Source organism: Centroberyx gerrardi, chromosome 7, assembly GCF_048128805.1.
Source record: "Centroberyx gerrardi isolate f3 chromosome 7, fCenGer3.hap1.cur.20231027, whole genome shotgun sequence".
NCBI classification, from domain to species: Eukaryota; Metazoa; Chordata; class Actinopteri; order Beryciformes; family Berycidae; genus Centroberyx; species Centroberyx gerrardi.
In genome coordinates, this window is record NC_136003.1 from 27,046,687 (window position 1) to 27,068,868 (window position 22,182).

General features: G+C 45.9%; 1 protein-coding gene across 1 annotated transcript in view; it reads right to left on the reverse strand.

Annotated features, from left to right (window-relative positions):
- Nucleotides 1-10,019: 10,019 nt before the first annotated feature.
- cacng2a (calcium channel, voltage-dependent, gamma subunit 2a) overlaps nt 10,020-22,182 on the reverse strand; it is a 53,720-nt gene continuing 41,557 nt past the window's right edge. The window contains exons 3-4 of the mRNA XM_071907602.1: nt 11,899-12,039; nt 10,020-10,555 (exon numbers count right to left, since the gene is read on the reverse strand). Coding sequence (XP_071763703.1) covers nt 10,020-10,555; nt 11,899-12,039 — 677 coding nt within the window. The remainder of the gene's footprint in view (nt 10,556-11,898; nt 12,040-22,182) is intronic.

Sequence of the window (22,182 nt, forward strand, 5' to 3'; positions counted from 1 at the left end):
CATGGTGTTGTCATGGCTGTTTAATCTCTTTACTATTTGGTAAATTTTACAAGGTCAACATGGATTAGTATTGGCTTACTCAAACTCTTAGGACTGTATTGGCTGTTCCCCTGAGGCAGAGATGGGAGGAAATCTTTTGCATTCGGTCAAGCAACAGTATTAACCTTGTCGCTTGACTTGAGTCAGCATGTTGGGAAGCTGCAGATGACTTGTCAGTCAATAATGAATTCAGCAGGAGTAGTTAATTGGTGTGAAGTTGCAGCAGGCATTTGGAGAACAGTCTTGGTCAAATATGTGCCTAAGACAAAGTCGAAGTGTGAGTTGGTCATAAAAGACGTGTGAAATACTTGTGATTGGAGGAGAGTGCCTTTACATGGAGGACTATAGGCAGGAAATACTCATACTGTGGTGAAGTCCTAAAGGATTTTTGTTTGTCCCACTGAGCCTGTTGAAACTGATCAGCCTCTAACCCATGTTTCATATACTCTACGTGAAAAGGTTGGTGTCAGCTTTGACGAGAGCAGCCACCTATGCAGAACTGATGGACAGCAAGACTCTCCCATTTAGCTAACATTGCATGTTTGACTGGCTATATGCGTCCTTGAGCTGTAAGGCTTGTATTTGGCTGACATCAGTCAGAACTCCACCAGCCCACAGTACAGTAATTAAGCCCCACCGTCCGCTCTGACTCATCACTGCCAAAACTTAAACTTCCGCTTCAGCAGGTAATGAGGAAGACCCTGAGAGGGCTGCGCAGGCCGTTTAGATGTCCCACAGAACCCCTCTCGGACACTTCTCTGCATAATATTTCGCACTCTTTGCAAAAAAGTGGATTTCCTGTAAGGATTCCCAAGGTCCCCACCCGTTTCCTATTAACCTGAAGCCTTAAGAGCTGAAGGACAATTGTTCTCTGTTGAGCAGCATTTCAAGAATCTGACATTTTCCCCAACCAAAGCAGTTCTTCAGAGGAGAGGAGAAAGTATCATTTTTAAAGGGCGCTTATGATGAACTGTATCTTGAATGTGGCTCGATGTCTAGAAGAGGAGGACTTCGGCCAGAGTGGAGCGGGGTAAAAAGGGGTATAAAGCACCATGTCACCGTGTCCAGAGGAGGGTCGTGGAGACGGGCCCCGCTGTTACATAATAACCTCCAGAGGGGCTGACCCTCGCCTCGCTGCAGCACAAGCAGAGATGCAGTCCCAACACCCACAGCACCGCTTTACACAATCCCCACCCCCCATCTTCTAAATGTGACAGTTAAGTGTCCAAAATTACGGTATGAATCGCTCCCTCAGTCCCATTTCTGATGAGGTTAGGTGTCCCGCATGGCTTTGTCTTTATGAGCCTCTGCATCTGTTAAAATAGCATCTCTGTGCATTTTATAAAGGCCGCTCTGCACCATTCCACCGTATAAGTCCAATCCTGCATCGTCTCAAATAACCTCATCAGTGCCAGGAGTGAAAGAAGCCAGTGTTGTATGTGACTCTATGTGACTGTGCTTGTGTGTGTTCATGTGTGTGTGTGTGTGTGTGTGTGTGTTCACTGTGGTCTCACACTGTGGAACCTCCAGACCAGCCTCCATCAGTCCTGAGGTAGCAGCTGTTGCTAGTGGGACAAGAGCCAGGTAACCAAGGTGCATGCTGGGACAGCGGAGAGGAGGGCCAAGCATTTGATTTATGTGTGCGTGTGTGTGTGAGAGAGAGAGAGTGTGTGTGTGTATCAGTCTTGGTACAGTGTGTGTGTGTGTGTGTGTGTGTGCTTGTGCAATTTGTGTCCTTTTCACGTGTGAGCAGGTGTGTGCATTCCCTGTGTGTGCGCTTTCCATGCATGTGAGGACGCAGCAGTGTGTGTGTGTGCTGGCACGGTCGACTGGCACAGAGTCAGTGCTGGGCCGTCCTGCAGAGTGAGGGAAGTGGCTGGGTGTCGCTGTGGCGTGGCGTCTGACAGGGGGACAGACTGTCGGGGGGGACGACCACACACATAGGACGATTATTACACATGGATGGAGGCCACAGGTTTTGACTACTGCTGGCCCAAAGGTGGCTACTAACTTGACTGACCGACTGCTGCTTTGGGTTGGTGCCGGGCCCGGCAGCAGCAAAAGGTATGGGCGAATAAAAATGAATTCCTTTATTTTTTTAGACGCTGAAATAAAATGCAGCTCGGTTTGCTGCTGGGTGGAGGGTGAGAGTGTGTGCTTCATTTTTAGGTGGAATATATATATATATATAAGAAAAACAAATGTAGGCTGAAAAAGCTCTACAAAAAAATCACAGGCACTCATATATATATTTTTATTTTGCCAGGTTTGAATGGTTTTAGCACACTGGTGTGTTTTATGGTTTGTATTCTTATTTGTGTCGGGTGGTAACACTAAACACACCTCTCTCTCTCTCTCTCTCTCTCTCTCTCTCTCTCTCTCTCTCTCTCTAATTACCTCTAAAATATATAAATCTCTCCTGCCCCCCCTATCAAGCTATATACTGTATATGCCCTCTCTCTCCCTCTCTCTCTCTCTCTCTCTCTCTCTCTCTCTCTCTCTCCGACAGCCATTGAACAGTAGGGTGTGTGAAAATAATAATAATGTAACACTGAGATTTTAGCAGGAATAAAAAGCCTGTAGTCACAAATCTTGACTTCCAAATGGGCAACAATCAGTGACAGAAGCTGTTTCTGTTTTTTTGTTTTTTTTCTGCAGCTGGACATCAAGCCTTGTGTGCTTTGATTTTTTGGCTACTGGCGTGCGTCCATATCACTGTCAGACTTGCCCAAAGCACAGACAGAAAAATGAGCAGCAGCTTGCAGAGGCAGTAGTCCTCTGTCGGCTGTGTGTAAAGGACAGCCGGTCGGAGTGTTTCTCCCGAGCCTGCCAGACTGCAGCTCCTGCACCCCTGCACTGTGCCATCAGTATTCCAGGCCCGTCCGTGGACACGGCGTTCCCTCAGCCGGCAGACGGAGGCGGCCCGCACCCACCGTCCCATCGCGCCACCAGAGGGCAGAGCACAGCGCTCCATTTCCTCTAACGCATCTCTCAACACTTTGTGTGCCGTAGCCTACTTTGGTTCCTCCTCTTCATCTGTTTTTTTTTTTCTTCTTGAAACTGCCCTCTATTCAGGGTTGGATTTAAAAGCTTCAAATGATTTGGAAAATAGTGACAACATAGCTCAGAATCCTGCTTGATTCATCCTTTTTTTTTTTTTTTTTTACAGGAAATTACAACACATTCATATTTGTTTTATCTGCAGTGGGGGTGATGTGAATGTGTCATTTCAGACTATGTTTGCTCCAATGATTATTATTATTTTTTTTTTTTGGTTGGTTGATTGTGCTTATAGCTGTCTGTTGCCACACAACTCTGCATGACCCAAAAATAACCCGGGGTGAGCGCAGTCAGCAACTGTTCTCTGGTCAGCACAAACAACAGGCCGCATCTCACACACACACACACACACACACACAGGCTCGTACATGCAGATGCAGCGTGTCTCCATGCAACAATATAACTGTACAACACATTCCCCCTGCAGTATCTCCACACACTGTACAAACAGCCCACACACACTTGAGGCTGCAGTTGGCTGCCAGCTCAGTAAGCTACCTAGAGCTCAGCCTGCTGCTGCTGGTTCACTGACGCTGAACGCTGCTGCGGCCGTCCAGCCTCCTCCCAACCTCTCGTCTTAAAAGTTGGCCGTAGCAGCGGAGGCTTCAGGTGACGCGCCCCTCCCCACCCACCCCCCGCACACACACACGGCTCCCATGGGTGCTCTGTCCCAGAACGCCGGCCCGGTAAAGTCAGAGAAAGGTCATGGTCGGTTTTGATGCGGGGTTATGTAACCTTGCAGCCTTCGCTGGAGACACAAAGCCAGGCTTAGGCAGGCAGAGAGAGTGTGTGTGTGTGTGTGTGTGTGTGTGTGTGTGTGTGTGTGTGTGTGCTCTTGATATTCCCAGCCAGAAGGGGACAGCATGTTCCTCGGGCCTCATCTCCTCACCCCCCCACCCACCCACCACCTCTTTCCCCTCCACTTCTCTGATCACACAGCACTGCGGAGAGACACGCCAGGCACTTTGATCACCACACCAGGAACGAGAGAGAACGAGAGAGAGAGAGAGAGAGGGACAGAGAGAAAGATGCAGTCAGTGTGTGTGTGTGTGTGTGTGTGTGTGTGTGTGTGTAGGTCAAATGCTGGAGAGGAGAGGTTAATTCCTCCCATGTCGTTGCACACCGAATTGCAGATATCAGGGTTCCCTGCACTCACTCAGACATCAAATTCAAAGACTTTTCCACGACTTTCAAGCTTTCTTGTTTGGTGAAATTGAAGGATGCAAAATGATCATGTTTTGGGGTAAGACATGACACCGGTCAAAATTAGACATCACAGACTCATCTTGTCAAGTCAAGAAATCCTTCATTTTAAAAGAAAATCTCCATCACAGGGTTTTCCTCAGCACGTGAAGTGTCGATCCTTGGATGGAAAAAGGTCCAGAGAGCTGAGGCATATTGATGAATTTGGATGCAATATTTTAATAAAAAAAAAAAATGAATCAAATACTTTCAAGGCCATCATTTCATTTTGAAAAAGCTGTTAAGGCCTTATCTTATGTTTCTCAAATCCACAAATTTTCACAGATTTTCAAGGCCTAGCGAACCCCGATATACTGACTGAAGCGAGGGAAGGGACAACTGGAAAGAGAGAGAGAGGTGGGTGGTTTGGTGGGTGGGTGGTGGTGATGGGAGGGGCAGCAGAGGATGAGGGGGGGGGTCACGCACATACACACCCATACATGCACAAACACACCTTTAAGAGTGTGAGGAGAGAGATTTCCCCCATCCTCTCTCTCTCTCTCTCTCTCTCTCTCTCTCTCTCTCTCATCCCTCTCTCTCTCTGGCTGCACGCTGCAGCGGTGGGCGGAGCTTGCGTTAGCAGCAGCGCCGAGCCTCTCTTGCCCTGACCCTCCCTGACATCACCGTGCAACGTCCAACTCTGTTAGCCTGCCAAAAAAAACAAGGTTTTGACTCTTCAAGGGCATGTCTCTCTTCCTCTAGACTCTAGCTCCCCTCTGCGAAAACAGGAGTCAGAAGAGAGAGGGAGGGGTGTGGGGTGTGGGGTGTGTGTGTGTGTGTGTGTGTGTGTGTGTGTGTGGGAGGGGGGTGGGGAGGGGCAGATGGGCAGATGTCTCCATCCCACAGCTGCATAGTGAATCAACCTGCAAGGAGTTGGCCGTACCATAACATGGCCTAAAGTCACTTGTAAAAACACCTATTTTTAAAAAAATCTGTTTTTGTCATCATTGAATAATAGTTACAGTAGTTACTCTAAACCAGTGGGTCTCAATCTGCGGTCCAGGGAGTCCCAGGGGTCATTGAGAGGGCTGCAGGGGTCCCCAGCAAAATTAAGTAGTTCAATATCACTATAATTTAATTCACTAGAAATGATGTGTATGACTATTCTAATCCAAGGTTTCACTCTCAGGTCTATTATCTCCCCACATACAGTATACACAGTAATACAATTCAATACTAAATCAACAATAATAACAAAAATCTTGCCATTATGGGGGTCCCAGGGACAAAATCTTATCAAATTTATCAAATGGGGGCATGAAAGTGACATGAAAACATTTGAGAAACCCTGATCTAAAGTATTTTTTTTAATTGGAATGTAACTTAAAGGGAAAACCAGAAGAACCTGGACAGCTCAGTCTGGACCGGAGAGCATGAACGAGTCTCTCCCAAAACTAGAAGGGAGGGCTAAACCTGTGATGTCGTACTTATTGGTTCATAGAGGTCCACAACCCTCTGTCTGCCTCCTGTCAGGCCAGTATGACACAAGACACACTGCAGAGGCCACTTTGTCAGGTCATGTGTGATAATGAGAAAGAGGATTTTTAGAGCCACAGAATATCAGTTTGGGACGGTTAAACAGCCCTTCCTCCCCTTATGAAAAGAACTATAGTAATCCTATCATAACATTGATAGGAGAGGGATACTAATCATACATCACAGCAAAACCTTAAAATATGCAAATACTATAGGCCAAAATAAAATTACACCACAGAAAATCCTATAGCAATAACACGATAAAGAAAAAAATACATTTAGTATCATGAGGTGACTGTAAACTCACTATTGAGTGCCACAGGCACATTATAAGTCCCTATAACAACATTATAGGGATTTTTCATTTGGGTGATGCCCATTGCTTTGAGTTAGATCTGGTAAAACACACACAGAGAAGCAGTAAGTAAGAGAAAGAAATGAGGAAGGGTTGAAAGATATACTGGTAGGTATGTAGAAGAGGAGGTGAGGAGAGACAGAAAGAGACGAAAGAGTGACAAATCCATTCCTAACAACATATTAAAATTGCACATTCAGGTGTTGCTTTATGAGAGAGACAGCATCTCTAACACCCCCCCCCCCCCCCCAACACCCCCACCCACCCAACACCCCCACCCGCCCAACACACCCACCCACGCCCCCTTTAATGAAAGCCAGGCTTGTAGAATGACTGCTGCTTATGAATTCTGCATAAAGACGGCGATACATAAAAAAAAAAAAAGCCCCCTATTCATTAAGAGTGCTTCGTTGACATATTTTCCCCTAAAATTTATGGAGAGCGGCTTGTGTCAGTGAACTCAAGATAACGGCAAATCAGGATCTCTGCACTTTGTTTAATAGAAACTTTTTTTTTTTTTTTTTTTTACCCCCCTTTGTGATGAACCTGCTGGCCTCCAAACCTGAATACATCTACAGCTTGGGGGGGGGGGGGGGGGGGGGGGGGGGGGACATTTAAGGAAGAACATATATCACACAGGACTCTGTTTGTGCTGTGAATCACTTGTTTTTCTGGTGTTTTTTTTTATACCAAAGACCTCTCTCCCCACTCAACTCCCACACACACACACACACACACACACACACACACATAAAACACGGACCACAGTAAAGGAGAATGAATCCCTTTTGTCTCACAAATAGATTTGCTTTGTATATCTGCTTGAACAGCACATGTGGGCATCTTCACACACACACACACACACACACACACACACACACACACACACATACACACACACACGCAGCAGTATGTTAGACCCTGAAAGCAATGCTTTTAGGGCGGCGGTGTAGAAAGGTGTTGGATGTAGTCTTTACAGGAGAAACCTCCGGGTGAGATAGACCTGGTGTTATTGCAAACCTGTGTTTCTTTTTTTCAGGAATGTCATGTCCTAGAAAGTCTTACATGCTGTCTCCTCAAAGGCTCTTTACCTCAGAGAGAGAGAGAGAGAGAGAGAGAGAGAGAGAGAGAGAGAGAGAGAGAGAGAGAGAGAGAGAGGATGGGCTTACTGATGTATAAAAGAGCTAAGAGTCAAAGCTACCTTTCCGAGGAATAAAAATAATGTTTTTTGATAAATCGGCGGTCCAGGCCAACCTCCTTGCTCTGCGAGATTCACCCAGCCAATCAGGGAAGCTCTCAGGGAGGGGAGGGTGGGGGGTGGCATCAGTTCCTGTCAATCACACCCATGTGCACTCTGTCCCGTATCTGGATAGCTGTGGGACGGTGAGTGATGTTTGAGAGGAACCAGGGGAGGGAGAGAGTTAATATGTGTGTGTTGTAATACACACACTCATGTACACACTATAGGGTTTTTCAAGGCTGATACTGATGCCAGTGTATTTGGACTGCAGCTGCTGATAGCTGATTACAGCAATGTGTTATTACTGTTTTATAAAAGCAAGGAAATCCCTCGAGTGACTTTAGAACAGCTAAGAGGGTTTGAGGCCCAACAACTTGGCTTTGACAGATATGGGTTTACGAAGGCCAGTACCAATGCTGATATTTTTGGATTGAAGCTGCCAGTAGCTGATATTCAAGATTTTCATTGCCAGAAAATCCTGAAAACATTCAGTATTCAGTGTTTCCCCCAGAATGTTATTGTCAGGGAGGAAAAGCCTTTCATTCGACACTAAAACTCTCCACTGAAACCCAGAATAGTAATAAAACATATTCATCCATACTTATGTCAGATCCAATCAAAATGTCTCATTAGAATCAATTCAGGTTAAAGGCTTCCCATAGACAACCAGTCTAGTATTGATCAATTCTACAATATGTAATCAATCAAACTGCATCATATCATCATATCAGAGGTGGATGACACTGACTGGCTGATATCTGATTTTCCATAAAAGGCAAATATTGGCAAACCAATACATCGGTCTAACCCTAAGACACCCACACCCACACACACACACACACACACCAACCCATGTGTGCTCTATTCCACAGCTTCACATGCACAAATAGGTTGAAGTATCTTTTTGTTTCCCTCTATGTGCGGTAAGGAGGCAGCGCAGCAGAGTGATAGGATGAGGTCAAGGGAAGAAAAGGTGTCATTTGATCTGAATTCATGTTACAGACAGAGACAGTAAATGTTAGTACTGAAACAACCGGTAAAGTGTGTTAGAGACACGCAGTGAAACAGGGTGATTTGTTCCCCCTAGGGTTCGTATTTTATTCATCAGGACTTGATGCATCCAAGTATAGGATCATTCGGTTTTGGCACCTTTAAAGATTTCATTTTCAATTTGAACAACACATTAAAAATCAAAAGAAACAAAGAAATGACTAAGGCTGTGTGAGTTTTAAAAATAAAATACATACATACATATATTTATATATTTATAAAGAAATCAACCAAACCATTTAAAAAAGCAGTTTTGTTCAATGTAGATTGTTTGGTTTGTCTCACAAAAGCAATAAGATAAAATGAACTTAATAAATAAAATAAAAAAACATAAGAAAAAATACACATGAAAACATTAATACTTTAAACTTTAGCGTCTTTGCTTTTTTCCCCTTATAATTATTAACCTGTAAAACTTAAGTTTCTCAAGAGCAGATTTGCTGTAATTTTATAGCATGCATTTAATTTCTGAAATTGTGAGTCACTTAGCTTCTCTTGTACTATTTCATATTTAACTTGTTGCTTGCCTTTTTTGCAAGTTTTTATTTTGTGTTTGGCGTCCTCTTCTTTTCCTTCCCCTCTCCTCCTTCCTTTTTATTTTGTAGAAGTCGTGTTTGGAGTCTTTTCTTTGTGAACTTTGACCCCTTTGTTGGCTCTTTCTGTTAAGGGGTTCAGCTCTCCCGTTACGACCCCCCAAAAAAGAAAGCGAACAGGGACTGAGAAAAAGACGAGAAGGTTCTATTAAAAGAATAGATATTTTTCTACTGTTGTCTGTCTGCGTCTGTAGTGTGGCTACCTACAGCACCTTCTCTTGTTCTCAACCTTCACACGAACAGATACTAAAAGAGTCTTTTCTCATGTTACCAACAGCACTTGGTTTAGTTTACTTGTTTGTTTTTTTTTTGCTTCAGTAAAGTCTGTATCTCTTGATTATTAACGTAATAATTTATTTATAAAAGTAATACATATATATAGTACCTTTGTTAGAGTTTACAGATTGGGCTAATTCTTACTGAATCCCAAGCTGCAACGATTCACAGTTTTAATGCAAAAAAATGAACAAATGAATAATGTCAATAAATAAAAGAGGTGTGTGTCTGAGCGGTGGGCTGGGAGAGGGGGAGCTTGATCTGTTGCTCCAGCCAAACTGTGGGGCAAACCGGTCAAACCAAAGGGCTATGAAATCATGAAATCAAATCTTTATCTCACAAATAGCCCCCCCTCCCCGTCTGTGCCCCAAAAACCTCATAACCAAAAAAAAAACAAAAACAAAAAAGACACATCTCACTCTCTCTGGACAGCCTGACCCATTCTTACTCTTCTGCCATTCACTCCAGGAACACAGCAAACCTGTTGAAACGCTCTCAACAATGGTAATGGAAAAGTCATGCAGCTGAACAAAAAAAATGAATGTCTATAAACATGGAAAGCCATCCTCTCCTGTGGTGTATTAGACCCACAGGGGTTCCCCCGTGTCTCCTGGTCTCCCCTCTCCGCCGGGCCGGTCCGGGCCCCCTCACACACACACACACACACACACACTCTCTGTCGACTCCCTCATACGGGCGTGGTGCGGCGGTTGGCTGTGTTGGTGTGGGCCGAGTCTTTCAGGTCCTTCTGGATGCAGTTGTGGACTTGCAGGAAGTTGTGGTCCCTCTCGGAGTTGTAGGTGGCGGTGGGCGTGCCGGAGGACTTGAGGGTGTCCCGGGGCAGCGTGTACATGGAGATCTCCGTGGACGGCAGCGCGCTGAAGCCCTTGAGGCCCACCGGCGAGGCGTCGCGGGAGTGCGATGGGTCCGTGGAGCGAGAGGAGGAGCGCGAGCGGCGCCGGTATCGGTAACGGTAGCTGGGGATCCGCGTGATGGCCGAGCCTTGGAGGTAGTCGGCCGCGCGCGCCCCTACCCGGAGCTGTCGATGGCGGTCGATGAACATGTGCACGGCCAGGACGCCCACCATCTCGGCCATGATGAAGGAGAGGGCGCCGAAGTAGAAGGACCAGCCGTAAGAGTAGCTGTTCTTCTTGGAGTCGCTTTTGGAGGGGTCCCCCGCGTTGGCTGATATGTACACGATGATCCCGATGATGTTGCTCAGACCTGGAGGGGGTTGGGAGGCGGCGGGGCAAGGGGGGCCATGCAGGAGGACAGGGGTGGGTTGTGGGTAATGGGTTCATGGGGATAAGAGATGGAGGAAAAGGACAAGAGAACAAGAGATCATTCAGGATGAGTTCATAGACCACAACATTAACGAGTCTGCTAAACTGAAAATACGCAGCATCATGCCAGATATCTTTAGAGCGCTGATTCATGCTCTGTACACCGCGTACGGATCCTGTCCAACTCTCCGTCTAACATGACTGATACTCGTCGCCTTCGCCTTTGCCCTCGCAGCGAGAAAGAGTTCGGCTTCAGGTCTTGACGCAGATCATACGGGACAGAGCATGAAATGATTCACGCCGGGGTCGCGTTCTGCCGTGGAGCCGATCGTATAGTCACATATATGCTTTGACTGTTCAGTTTAGTCACACGCGGAGAAGTGTTTGACGTGGTATATCCGGGAAGACGGATGGTTGGGAAAGTATGTCAGGGACACCGTATTTTTAGAGACGAATCCCAATGGGTAGCTTTCAGCCTAGCAACAGGATCAGGAGAAAGGAGGGAAGAGAAAGGAGGGAAGAATGGGATGAGTGACTCGAGAGGCCTTTTGGATTCATGTGATGGTGTAACGCTGTAACTAAAAAAATAGAGAATAGCAAAAATTACTTACAGAACGAATCCACCCTAAAACACTTTAACACTCTTAAAAAACAGCTATTGGCGATATTCCTTGCATTTCTGGGTCCATTTTGTCATTTGGTGGTGTCTTTTTCTTATTCCTGAGGATAACTGACCGAACTTAGACGAGGTGAAGACACATCGAGAGATTTCCAACGCAGCTACAATGAGGTTTGATTGCAGAAAATGTTTCAGCGATCTAAAACTTCAATGGCAAACGTCAGATTTTGGTGTCAGAAATCCATCGTAGAAGAGGAGAGAGACCAATTTCTCCACCCACAGTACAAACTAGTTGGCTAGCTAGCTATATTTAAATGCCCATACACCCACTTTTGCCTGAGTGCAACACGTTCGCACCCCTTCTCTTGGGCTTCTGGGAAATGCAGAAAATCACTAACTGAAGTAGAAGTAGACGAGGCAGGTTGAGGGTGCAAAAAAAAGCTAATTTCAACACTTCGTCACAAAATAACCGACGTCATCATTATCATCATCATCATATTCATTCATCACAAAGTATCTGAGGGTGGATTTATCATTCTTGGTCTTCCGCTGCTTATTGCACATCGACGTTGCTGCTCACATCCCCGACATCCCAGATACTGCGCTCCCCTTCCCCCCCCCCCCCATTTCCCTCCTCCTCTTAACTTCGCGGGCGTTCGACTCACCTGCGGACACGAAGAAGATCCCTGCGCTGAGGATGATGTTGTGGCGTGACTTGTAGAACTCACTGGCAGCTATACACAGGCCTCCCATGAAGAGCAGGATGACGCTGAGGATGGGGAAGATGCTGGAGGCTCGCACCGCACCTGGAAACCACCAGAGGACAGAAAGAGAGAGGGGGGAGGGAAGGAGGGAGGAGGAAGGTTGGGAGGGGGATGTAGTGTATACAGAGAGAGAGAGAGAGGGGGGGGGGGGGGGGAATAGCCGAAAGGGCAACAAAGAAAGAGGGTGACAGAGAGGGGAAATGGCAGCGGCGACCAGAGGGACGAGAGCGGCGATTGGAAAATAAAGAAAGAGGGCGTGAGAAACAAAGAGAGGGAAAAAAAAAAAAGCACATTAGAATCCATTTCAGCATCTGCTCCTTTTGTGTGAGCACATCCTAATCAACACCCCATCAGGCTTGTGAAAGACTCCATCAACACTGTCTAGTGAGTGTGTATCCCCACAGTGAGCCTGTTACCCAACCTTATGTAATCACGCCGCCTGACTCTCTCTCTCCCTCTCTCTCTCTCTCTCTCTCTCTCTCAGCACTCGCAGACCGGAGGAGAGCTAACTGGCTGCATTGTGTAGCATCATGTGAATGGCGGTCAACACAAGTGCTACGGGGCTGTGGCATGTGCAGCAGCAGCAGCAGCAGCAGCAGCAGCAGCAGCAGCGGCCGCAGTGCAGAGGGATGCAGCCGGTGCCCTTGAAACAAACCGCCGTCTTTGCAGCTAATTATCAGGAAGCCAGAACTGGAAGCTGGAAGGATATTATATGATATTATCGTCGAGGTCAAGCCTGGGGTCTTCCTCCCTCAGAAGTCTTTTTTTTTTTCCGGTCACCTTCTGCCATCCTTCGGTTTCCCCCTCATCCCTCTCCTCCTCCTCCCTCATTCAATTCTCTCCTCCTGTTTAACATGCACACTTAAACTTTCATCAGGCTGGTTAAATTTTCACCACTTCACCTCGTCTCTCCACGCGGCCGGCTGCCGCCTCAGCACTTTCTCCGTCACCCCCCCCCCCCCAGCTTCTCCCCCAAAGTGCTGACGCCGGGCTGGGCGCTGAACTCGGCCGCCTGCAGCTCCGCGGGGACCCGGGGCTCCTGGCGGCCCATCTGCCTGCCTACCTGCTGCCGTTCAACCCCTACTCCCCCCCCCCCCTCTCTCTCTCTCTTATCCTCCATCCCCTCCCCTCCCCCAGCACCCTGAGGCCCCACGGCGCCCGGCTCGGTGGGGAAGCCACCCTGAGCCCGCAGGCGGCCTGACGGGCAGCAGTCAACAGCTGCAGCGGAGGAGAGCGGCGAGCGGTGGCCACTCGCCCGCCGCTGGACTCTCAGCAGTAACTACAGGAAGGCCGGCGACAGATGAGGCTGCTGCTGCTGCTGCTTCAGACAGAGCGTTGTTGTTGTGCTGCGTGCTGCAACCATGACGAAACTAGGCATGATGGGAGAAAGAGGCCGTGGGTTACAGTGATTTTAGAGCAACTGAGGTGTTGTTAGTCGGGTTAGATTGATGCTTTTGCCAAATTCTGTCTAATATTACAGTAAAAGTCTGATGTTGGCCGGTCAGTGTGGTCCACCTCTGATATGATGGATACCATGCAGTTTGTTTGAGTACATATTTATTGAGTACATATTTAGGATTGATCAATACTAGTCTGGTTGGGAATGGGAAGCTCTTAACCTGAATTGATTCTGATGTGACATTTTGATCAGATTCCACTCAGTGTGCATGGATATGTCTCTGTTTCGGTACCATTATTATCATCATCCTGGGTATCGATGGAGAGTTTTAGTGTCCCATGGTGCAAATGCTGTTTCAGAGGCTTTTCATTCCTGACAAGAATACAATTCTGGAGGAAATACTTAATACTTATAATTTTCGGGTAATTTTATGGCATGAAAATGGTCAGATTTAAAGACATTGAATACCTGCACTAAATATCGTCTATCAGCAGCTTCACTCCAACAATATTGGTATTGGTATCAGCCTTCAAACACCCATATCAATGAAACCCTCGGCCTAAAACCTTATAGCTGTACTAAAATCATTGTAAATCACGGCCTCAATGGCTTTCTCTGGAGTTTATAAAATGTCGATAAGACTCCGTTGTAATGAAATCTTTTGTGCATTTTTTTAATCATTAATCATTAAATGTTATTTTTGAATCTAGCAATATAGTTTTTCAACAGAAGCTAAACAAAGTTGTTGCTAAGCGACACTTAAGCACCAGTGAACGAATGAGTCATGATTTTTGGCTTGCGCATTAATATTTAAATGAACTGTTATGCGGTTAAAGGTGCATTTATATAATATCATTAATATTTAAATTAACGTTTGCATTCGTGTTTGTGTGTTCATCGGGTATAACGGCGTTGAACCTGACTCAGCCAATCAAAACGCAGGACCGGACCTATGTGGTTTATAACAGTGGGATGGAAATGAGAGAACAGTTGGTGTGAACGTGTTTTTGTCATGACCCGACACCGTTACGTCTTCCGGGTCCCAAACCCCACCTGCATCCATCACGTCACGATTCGGCATCATGATGTGCTTAACGCCTCCTTCGACCCCGTGTGAAACAGCCTGGAGAATTAAGAATACTTTGACGCCGCTGTTCACCGCCTTCCATTCGTCTTCCATCTGTCTGTCTCCGTCTGCTGCACATGGTCATCTCACCGCCTTTGTCAAACTTCCCCTATCTCGTCTTTCCTCGCTCTCTTTTCCACTTCTCTCTCTCTCTCTCTCTCTCTCTCTGTCTCACTTAATTCCCACTCAGTCTGAGCGCGAGACAATTTGAGAGATAAAGTGCCACCCCCCCCCCCCCGTCCTCCCTCCTCCCCCCTTCTTCCCCCTCTCCATTTCCCCCCCTCCTCCTTGTCTCCTTGCTGGAGATTGTGGGGTTTAGGGTTACAGGTGGGGTGGGTTGATTAAATATTAAGTTGTCCTGAGAGTTGACCCTGCTCCTCTGTCCCCCTCTAAACACATCACTCTTCCTCCCTCTCCCTCTCTCCCTCCCCTCCTCCCTCCATCCCTCCATCTCGTTAACCCTGAGGGTATTGACATGGCCAGTCACAGCACATTACCTGAGAGAGGGCACCGGGGCTCTTTCTCATCCATCAGCTTCATTTGCAAAGACAAAAGAGGGATAGAGGGCCAGCCAAATTTATTGATTGTTGACAGTGGGGGTGTTTAATAGCGCAGGAGCTCAAGGTGACATGAAAGTTGAAGAAACCTCAGGAAAAAGGCCTGGCTGCTCGCTAATGCAGCCCACAGAGAGAGGGGTGAAAAAAAAACGATTTAACATGTTCAATCGTCCAGATCGTGAGGGTTTAGCAGTAAAAACCATGTTTAATTTCAAACATATGACTTAAAACTAGGGTTATCAGTTTGCTGATACACTGGGCTGATATTGGCTTTTTATTAAATATCAGATATCGCCAAGTCACGGTCTGTTCCTCCCTTAACAGAGTAACATAACTATTTTCCTTGCATGTTATTGAATTGTTTAATTATGTTTTTTTTGTAAATGAATTCTTCATGTTTCATTTTTCTTACTGGAGTTTGCCCTAACATTGAATAGGAGGCTTGGGTCATTAGAGCTGTTAACCCTAAAATACTTTCATTTTCTTGGGTTTCAATGGAGAGTTTTAGTGTCCCATGATGGTCTAAATGCTGATTCAGAGGCTTTTACACCCTGACAGGGATACAATTCTGGGGGAAACACTGAATTTTTTTGGCCCAAAAGTGATTTAAAGATACTGAATATTGGCATAAAACATCAGCTACTGGCAGCTTTAATACAAAAATATACTGTATGTATCTGTATCAGCCTTGAAAAACCCATATTGCTTGAACCCCACTTCAAGCCGCCTTCAAATCCAAGTGAAAGATATAAGAACTGTGTACTGAACTGTACAGCAGTGCATCTCTATATGGCAAAACCCCTTCAGGTCTGCAGAGCAGTGGATCTTGAAAGTGAAATCTTGAAAGCAACGATCAGACTTCTGATGGAGGAGCTTTCCAGGGCGAGAGACCTGAGCGAGAGTTTGCATGGCTGCGAGGATCGCGAGTGGCTTCTCCAGCCCTATACATTTTCTCTGTGTTAACATCCATGCTTAGCAGCGCACTCCAAAGTGCAGTGACCTTCACAGTGACCTCCCAGCATGCATCGTGCCTTCCCCGGGATCGGGCTGCAGTTCGCTGCGCCAAAGTGCCCCTGGGTTTGGCTATAGCCGCGCTCCACCTCGGAAGAAAAGGCTGAAGTCCCTGCAGATTTTTCACGGCAGAACGCACTCTGCTCTACTCCTAATATCGAGTCTGTCAGCGTTCACATAGCGTACGTACGAGACTCAGATAGCCGCGTCTCGTTTCCCGCGGTGAGGGCCGGGAGACGGGAGTCGTCGAAGGGAGAGACGGGGCGATCGCTTTGCCCCAAGGCGGCGAGGGCCGGCTCCGGCTCCTATCTGAGAGTCCACCCATTTAAAAACCGATCCTTCCTTATACCAAATACCGGGAGGTTTCACGTCTTCACTTTCCATCTTTTAAGGATGCGGCTGAGGCCCTGTCAGAGTTTTGGATCCTGCCCGGAGGGATGTTTAAGCGTGGCAGCGGCCCCCCGGGGGGAGGGGAGACTGACAGGCTGACAGATAGACAGGGACGAGGCTCTGTGTGGAGAGGTTAGCGCAGGGAAAAGGACCGGGCTATGATACGCCATGTTCAGGCGTCCTGTATGGGGCTAGACAGATGTATCGGTTTGCTGATATATCAGGCCGATATTGGCCTTTTATTAAATATCAGATGATATGATGGAGCTTCCTCCCTGACCACAGCTACAGAAAAACAGTCTGGAAAACCTGACATCAAACCTTAACAAACCCAAACTTAATTCTTCATTTAAAGGCCTTATGTGTCCCAGAGTTTCCCCTGCTATTGAAGAGGTGTGGCGCGTCCCCCTGCCGTTAAGAAACTGCTAACCGCAAAAGAATTTAATATATCCTGGATTTCAATGGAGAGTTTTAGTGTGTCATGATGGTCTAAATGCTGCTTCAGAGGCTTTTCCACCCTGACAAGAACACAATTCTGGGTGTAAACACTGAATCTTTGTCATTTTTTGGTGTGAAAATAGTCAAATTTAAAGATATTGAATATTGGCACAAAATATCTTCACAAAATAGTGTCTAGTATTGGCCTTCAAAAATCCATATTGCTTGAACCTTAAGTCCTGTAGTGTGTGATTACTGTATGTGTGTATGTATACTGTGCTGTATGCTGGAAATTGAATTATCATCATCACCATCCTCATAATCATCATCTTTTCAAACTGACGGCCTATAGAACAGAAGAAGTCACTAAAACGGTTCGCACAGCGTACGGAGGGCCGGAGAGCGGCTGTTATCTCAGCCAGGATGACATTATTCTGACGGAGGGCTGCTGGGACGGCCGCGGTCCTGGGAGAGCGCTGCAGCGGCTCTCCTGTCTGGTAAAAAGCTGTCAATCTGCTGCCGGAGAACGACGACCCCGTCCAAATGAAAGCTTTGACCTCCCTGCTAATAGCTAACGACAGCGGCGACCTCCACGGCGTCTCGTGTTTCTGAAGTCCTCGCCGCGGCCCGCATCAAAGGCTCGCCGCTAATCAGGGATGCGCTTGGGAGGCCTGTGATTAGCACCAAGGTCGGCGTTTTGATTTGGGTCGAGGTCACCGTCACAAAGAGCGCCGCATCTTCTTCTTCTTCTTCTTCTTCTTCTTCTTCCCCCCACGACACCCGCGTCCCCCGTGCCACCCAGCACCCAGTTAAGCTCTAAACACCCAGGGAACACACCTAGTCTCAGTTTTCCCTCCTTTTTATTTGCAGAAAAGAGTTTACCTGCATTTTTAGGCTGAGAGACATCTTGATGAGTTAAATTCACAGTGTTCATCATAGGAAGTAGCACCAAACTGATGTACTGTAAGTTATATCAGTGGTTAAAACAAAGCCATGCCTATAGTCTCAGACCCCGTCACAGGCTGCATATGAAGACTGGTGAACAGTTTACCCAAAAAAATATTTCCCTTGTTTCATTTGACTATGAGAGAAGGCCTAGAGGCTGAAAACTATTCAGTATTTCACAAGAAAAACGTAAAAATTAGAGAAAAATCAGAAAAATGACACATGATAATGACCCCCCAAAATTATCTTAAGACCCTCTGGGGGGTCCCGACCCCTAGTTTGAGAACCACTGAGTTATATGAAAAAGGGAAAGAAAAGCATAAACTAATGCTATCTGTAAGTTGGTGGCACATGGTGTGCCCTAACCGTCTGTCGGTATTGGATGCAATAATAATAAAAAACGAACAAACTTCAAATTCAAGCTTTTTTGAAAATATAGCTGATTTTTATTTACATCAGTGGTTGTTCGCCTTGTGATGATCACGATAGTTTTGCAGTAGTAGTTTACTTTCTCCAAACAGAAGTACTTTCTCACTACTTTGATTTTATTGAGCAAGAACACTGGATATCGCTGCTATTTGGTTTCCCTGATCATTCGCATAGAGACAAAGAGGCGAGGCGATTGAGTTACCCTGATTTTGGAAAATAAGAGAAGATGAGTAATGGAAAAGTAACAAGTCATATATTGCTGCAGTTTTTTTTTAGCCAAATGCTGGGAATGAGCTGAGTCTACCAGTCTGGACACACACACTAGCCCTATCCTTGCCATTGATTAGCCACAGTAACACTGTGTCCACTCTGTCTTTTTTTCCCCAGATGGGAAGTAACAAAGTGAAAATATTTCGTTACTGTACTTAAGTAAGATTCTGTTCTAAAACGTTGGACCCACAGTCAGTTGAAAATCGCAGTAGCGGGATCTGTTGTTGAATCTGTTCACAAACGTGTTAAATGTCAGTTTTCAGTCTATTTTCTTGGCCTCATTCAAATGAATGGGAAGTAAAAATCAGGATGCTACAAACTCGTCCAGCTGCATCTGATCTTGAGTAGTTTATATTCTGGTTTTCATGGCGGTCAGGAGCCAGATAACCCCCATGTTAAAACCAAGTGGAATATTGCTTTAAGTAAATTTAAGAATAGAATTTCAAATGGTACTTCAACTTTTACCAGAGTATATTTTTAGAGGAGTATTTGCACTTTTACTTGAGGAAGGAATCTGTGTACTTCTACCACCTCTCCCAGGTGTGTATGAGCGCGTGCAGACGGACACACATGTGGGTGTCTCCCTGCGCCCCGGCCTGCCGGTGGCTGCACCGGGACGGGACGGGCGCTGTGTGGTAATGAGTGATGGAGGCTCATTAGTGCCGCCCGGCCCCGCTGTCCTGCCAGTATGCGTGCCAGCCCGCTCGCAGAGACGCAGGATGCTGTGTTACTGTATCGATTGGCACGACTGCAGCTCGGCGCCGGTGTCCGAGGCACTGGCACTCTTCAACGCTATTGGCTGACAACGCTCTTACACAAACACAGCTTAATGAGACTCGACACCCAAAACCTTTAAGCCGGTCCTCATCGCCGCCGCGTGTTTGCGACCTGAATCTCGCTCAGCTTGAGTCTGGGTGCAACTGAGCCGCCTCAAAGGATGCAGCTGATCACTTTCATGCATTAACACACCACACAATGGAGGATCACACTGAACAGCAGTCAGTTTAATATCCCAGAAACACACACACACACACACACACACACACACACACACACACACACACACACTCATTATTTGGTCAATGTGATAAATTATTAGACATACTGTAGGCAACTAAACGATCAGCTCAGAGGGAACATTGGTCGTGAATTCTCCCCTGATGTGATTTTTTTTTCAAAATACATTTCTGATGATTTTTGCAAGATCTTTGCTCTCCATTATATTGACAAAAACTACAAGATCAAATTTGGGCTGAGTTAGTGCTAAGGCATGAGTATTCACATTGACACTACAAACACACACACACACACAGAGACACGAGAATAAATATGCACAGCGTTCTCCTCACAAAGGCGTCTCTTTGAACCTTCTCTCCTTCTTTCCCTTTCTCCTCTCTCTTCCTCTCTCTCTTGCTTTCTCTCTCTCTCTCTTTCATTGACAGGGTTGAGAGGAAATTAGCATTGGCTCTTAATCAGCCTCCCCCAGCCCTGAATGTGCTGATGTGCAGGACGGGGTCATGCTAATCAGGTGCCTCAGCTCCCAGGCACATTGATTTAATACTACAAACGCTTATTAATCCCCTCCACGCCGGCTCCTCCGCCTCGTCCTCCCCAATACTGAGCCCTTGCTCCGTCCTCGTCCTGACCAAGAGGCTTGTTACCCCCGACACCCCACCCCACACACACACACACACACACACACACACACAGTACCCAGCAGCCCTGGCATCAGATCCAACACTGCTCTAGAAAAAAACAAAACAGTGGGAATGGCTACAGAGTGGACAAGCCCTGTTTTAAAGGTAAGCAGTGTGAAACATAACGCGCATATACAGAGGAAATTAGCGTTGGTGTGTAAAATTCAAAATGTGCAAGGATGCTTACACAGCGCTCAGCCCCGTATCTAAGGGCTTATGTGTCCCGACAACGCACCGTAAAGACAAAATACAGTTTGACTTTGAACTGATTGGAAAATAAATACCGGGGATGATTTCCTTCTCTTCTTCCCCGTCTGTTTCTGCGTCCTGACTGGCATTCATACACCTGAGATAGATCGCATCATCTATTCAAATCGGTGCTGGTGTTATTATGTGTAAATAGCTGATGTGGGGGAAAAAATGGTAAGAAATATTTAATTTGCCCCCAAGCCTCTCAACAGCCCTATAGTGAGTTATTTGGTGTTTCTTAGTAAATAATGGTGCTAGTTTGGTGATTTTTTCACCCATTTTGACCATTTCTATCATCTTGTCTGGGGGATAATTTCCACTTTGCGTTCCTTTTCCCGTCATTTTAGATTAGATATTCAAGGCCAGACTGATGTTAAAGGTTCATGTTCGTAGAAGTTCAATATAAAAATCTACTGATCCACCTGGGAATACTCCAAATCATGCGGTACAACTGCATAAACCTACTGTTAAGTGTGACACGATTCAAAACATTTACCTTACAATCTACCTCTATACAAGAATTATTGATTTAAGCTATTCAACCATTCACTGTTGAGAATGGCCGCTGTTTCCCCAGGTTTTAGGCTCATGGTGAAGATGGCAATTTCTCTGCAGGTTTCTACATTTCTAATTAGGCCTTTTTGGTCAAAATGTTCAAAATTTACACCTAATTTTACACCTAAAAAACAAGATACCTTGGAAATATTCTCCCACTCAAAAACTTTCTAGACTCAGTACCTGAGCCTACATTGATTTGTCCAAATCAGGTAATCATCTTTTAAGAACTTCAAGGCCAGAAAAAGCCTATTTAACGCCAGTTTCTATACTCAAGGTAAAGACTCATATTATGATGTTTAGTGTATACCCAGAAATAATATGGCTGCTGTGATATCCGTGGAAGCTAGGGAGGAAAAATCACTAGAAAAACGGGAAGAGGACTCAAACTCAGACTCAGTTTTCACCAGCTTACGTTCATCGCTGATAATAAATCTCTCAATATCAGTCTATTAGAGATGGGACGATATGTTTATCTCATGACACGATTCGATACGCAATATGGGGTTCACGATTCGACAACCACGATACGATGTGATAAATAAAAGTTCAGTTACAACAAAGTCTGACTGTGCAGAATTATGTTTATTTCTGAGCCATAAATCTTTCTAGCGATGGCATTGTCTTGCTAGAATGTAAACAACCATTTAAAAATGTCATTACAAAGTGCAGATAATATAATTTGGATGGAGAGCTTGTGAAATTGTGATGGTCAAGCGTCTCATCTGTGATTACTACTGCAGAATAAAATGGAGCTAATACCACGATTCATTTTTCTGCCCCACGATACGTATTGTCACATTTTTATATTGCGATATATTGAATTTCGATATATTGTCCCATCCCTAGAGTCTAAGGGGAAGTGATTGAAACCATTGGCTAGGCTAGGATCTGACACCAACCCACACTTTACACACGCTACTCATTTATCCATCCGCCCACACACACACAAACATAAACCCCAGCCTGTACATGTAAAGGTGTAAATGGCTAATCCTTGCATATATACACACACACAGCTCCCATTAGAGAACAGCGCAGCAGTCCTGCCACTGAAAACTGTCCTGTCATATTAACATAACATATCACACGGCACCACTGCCCCCCATTTCCCTCACA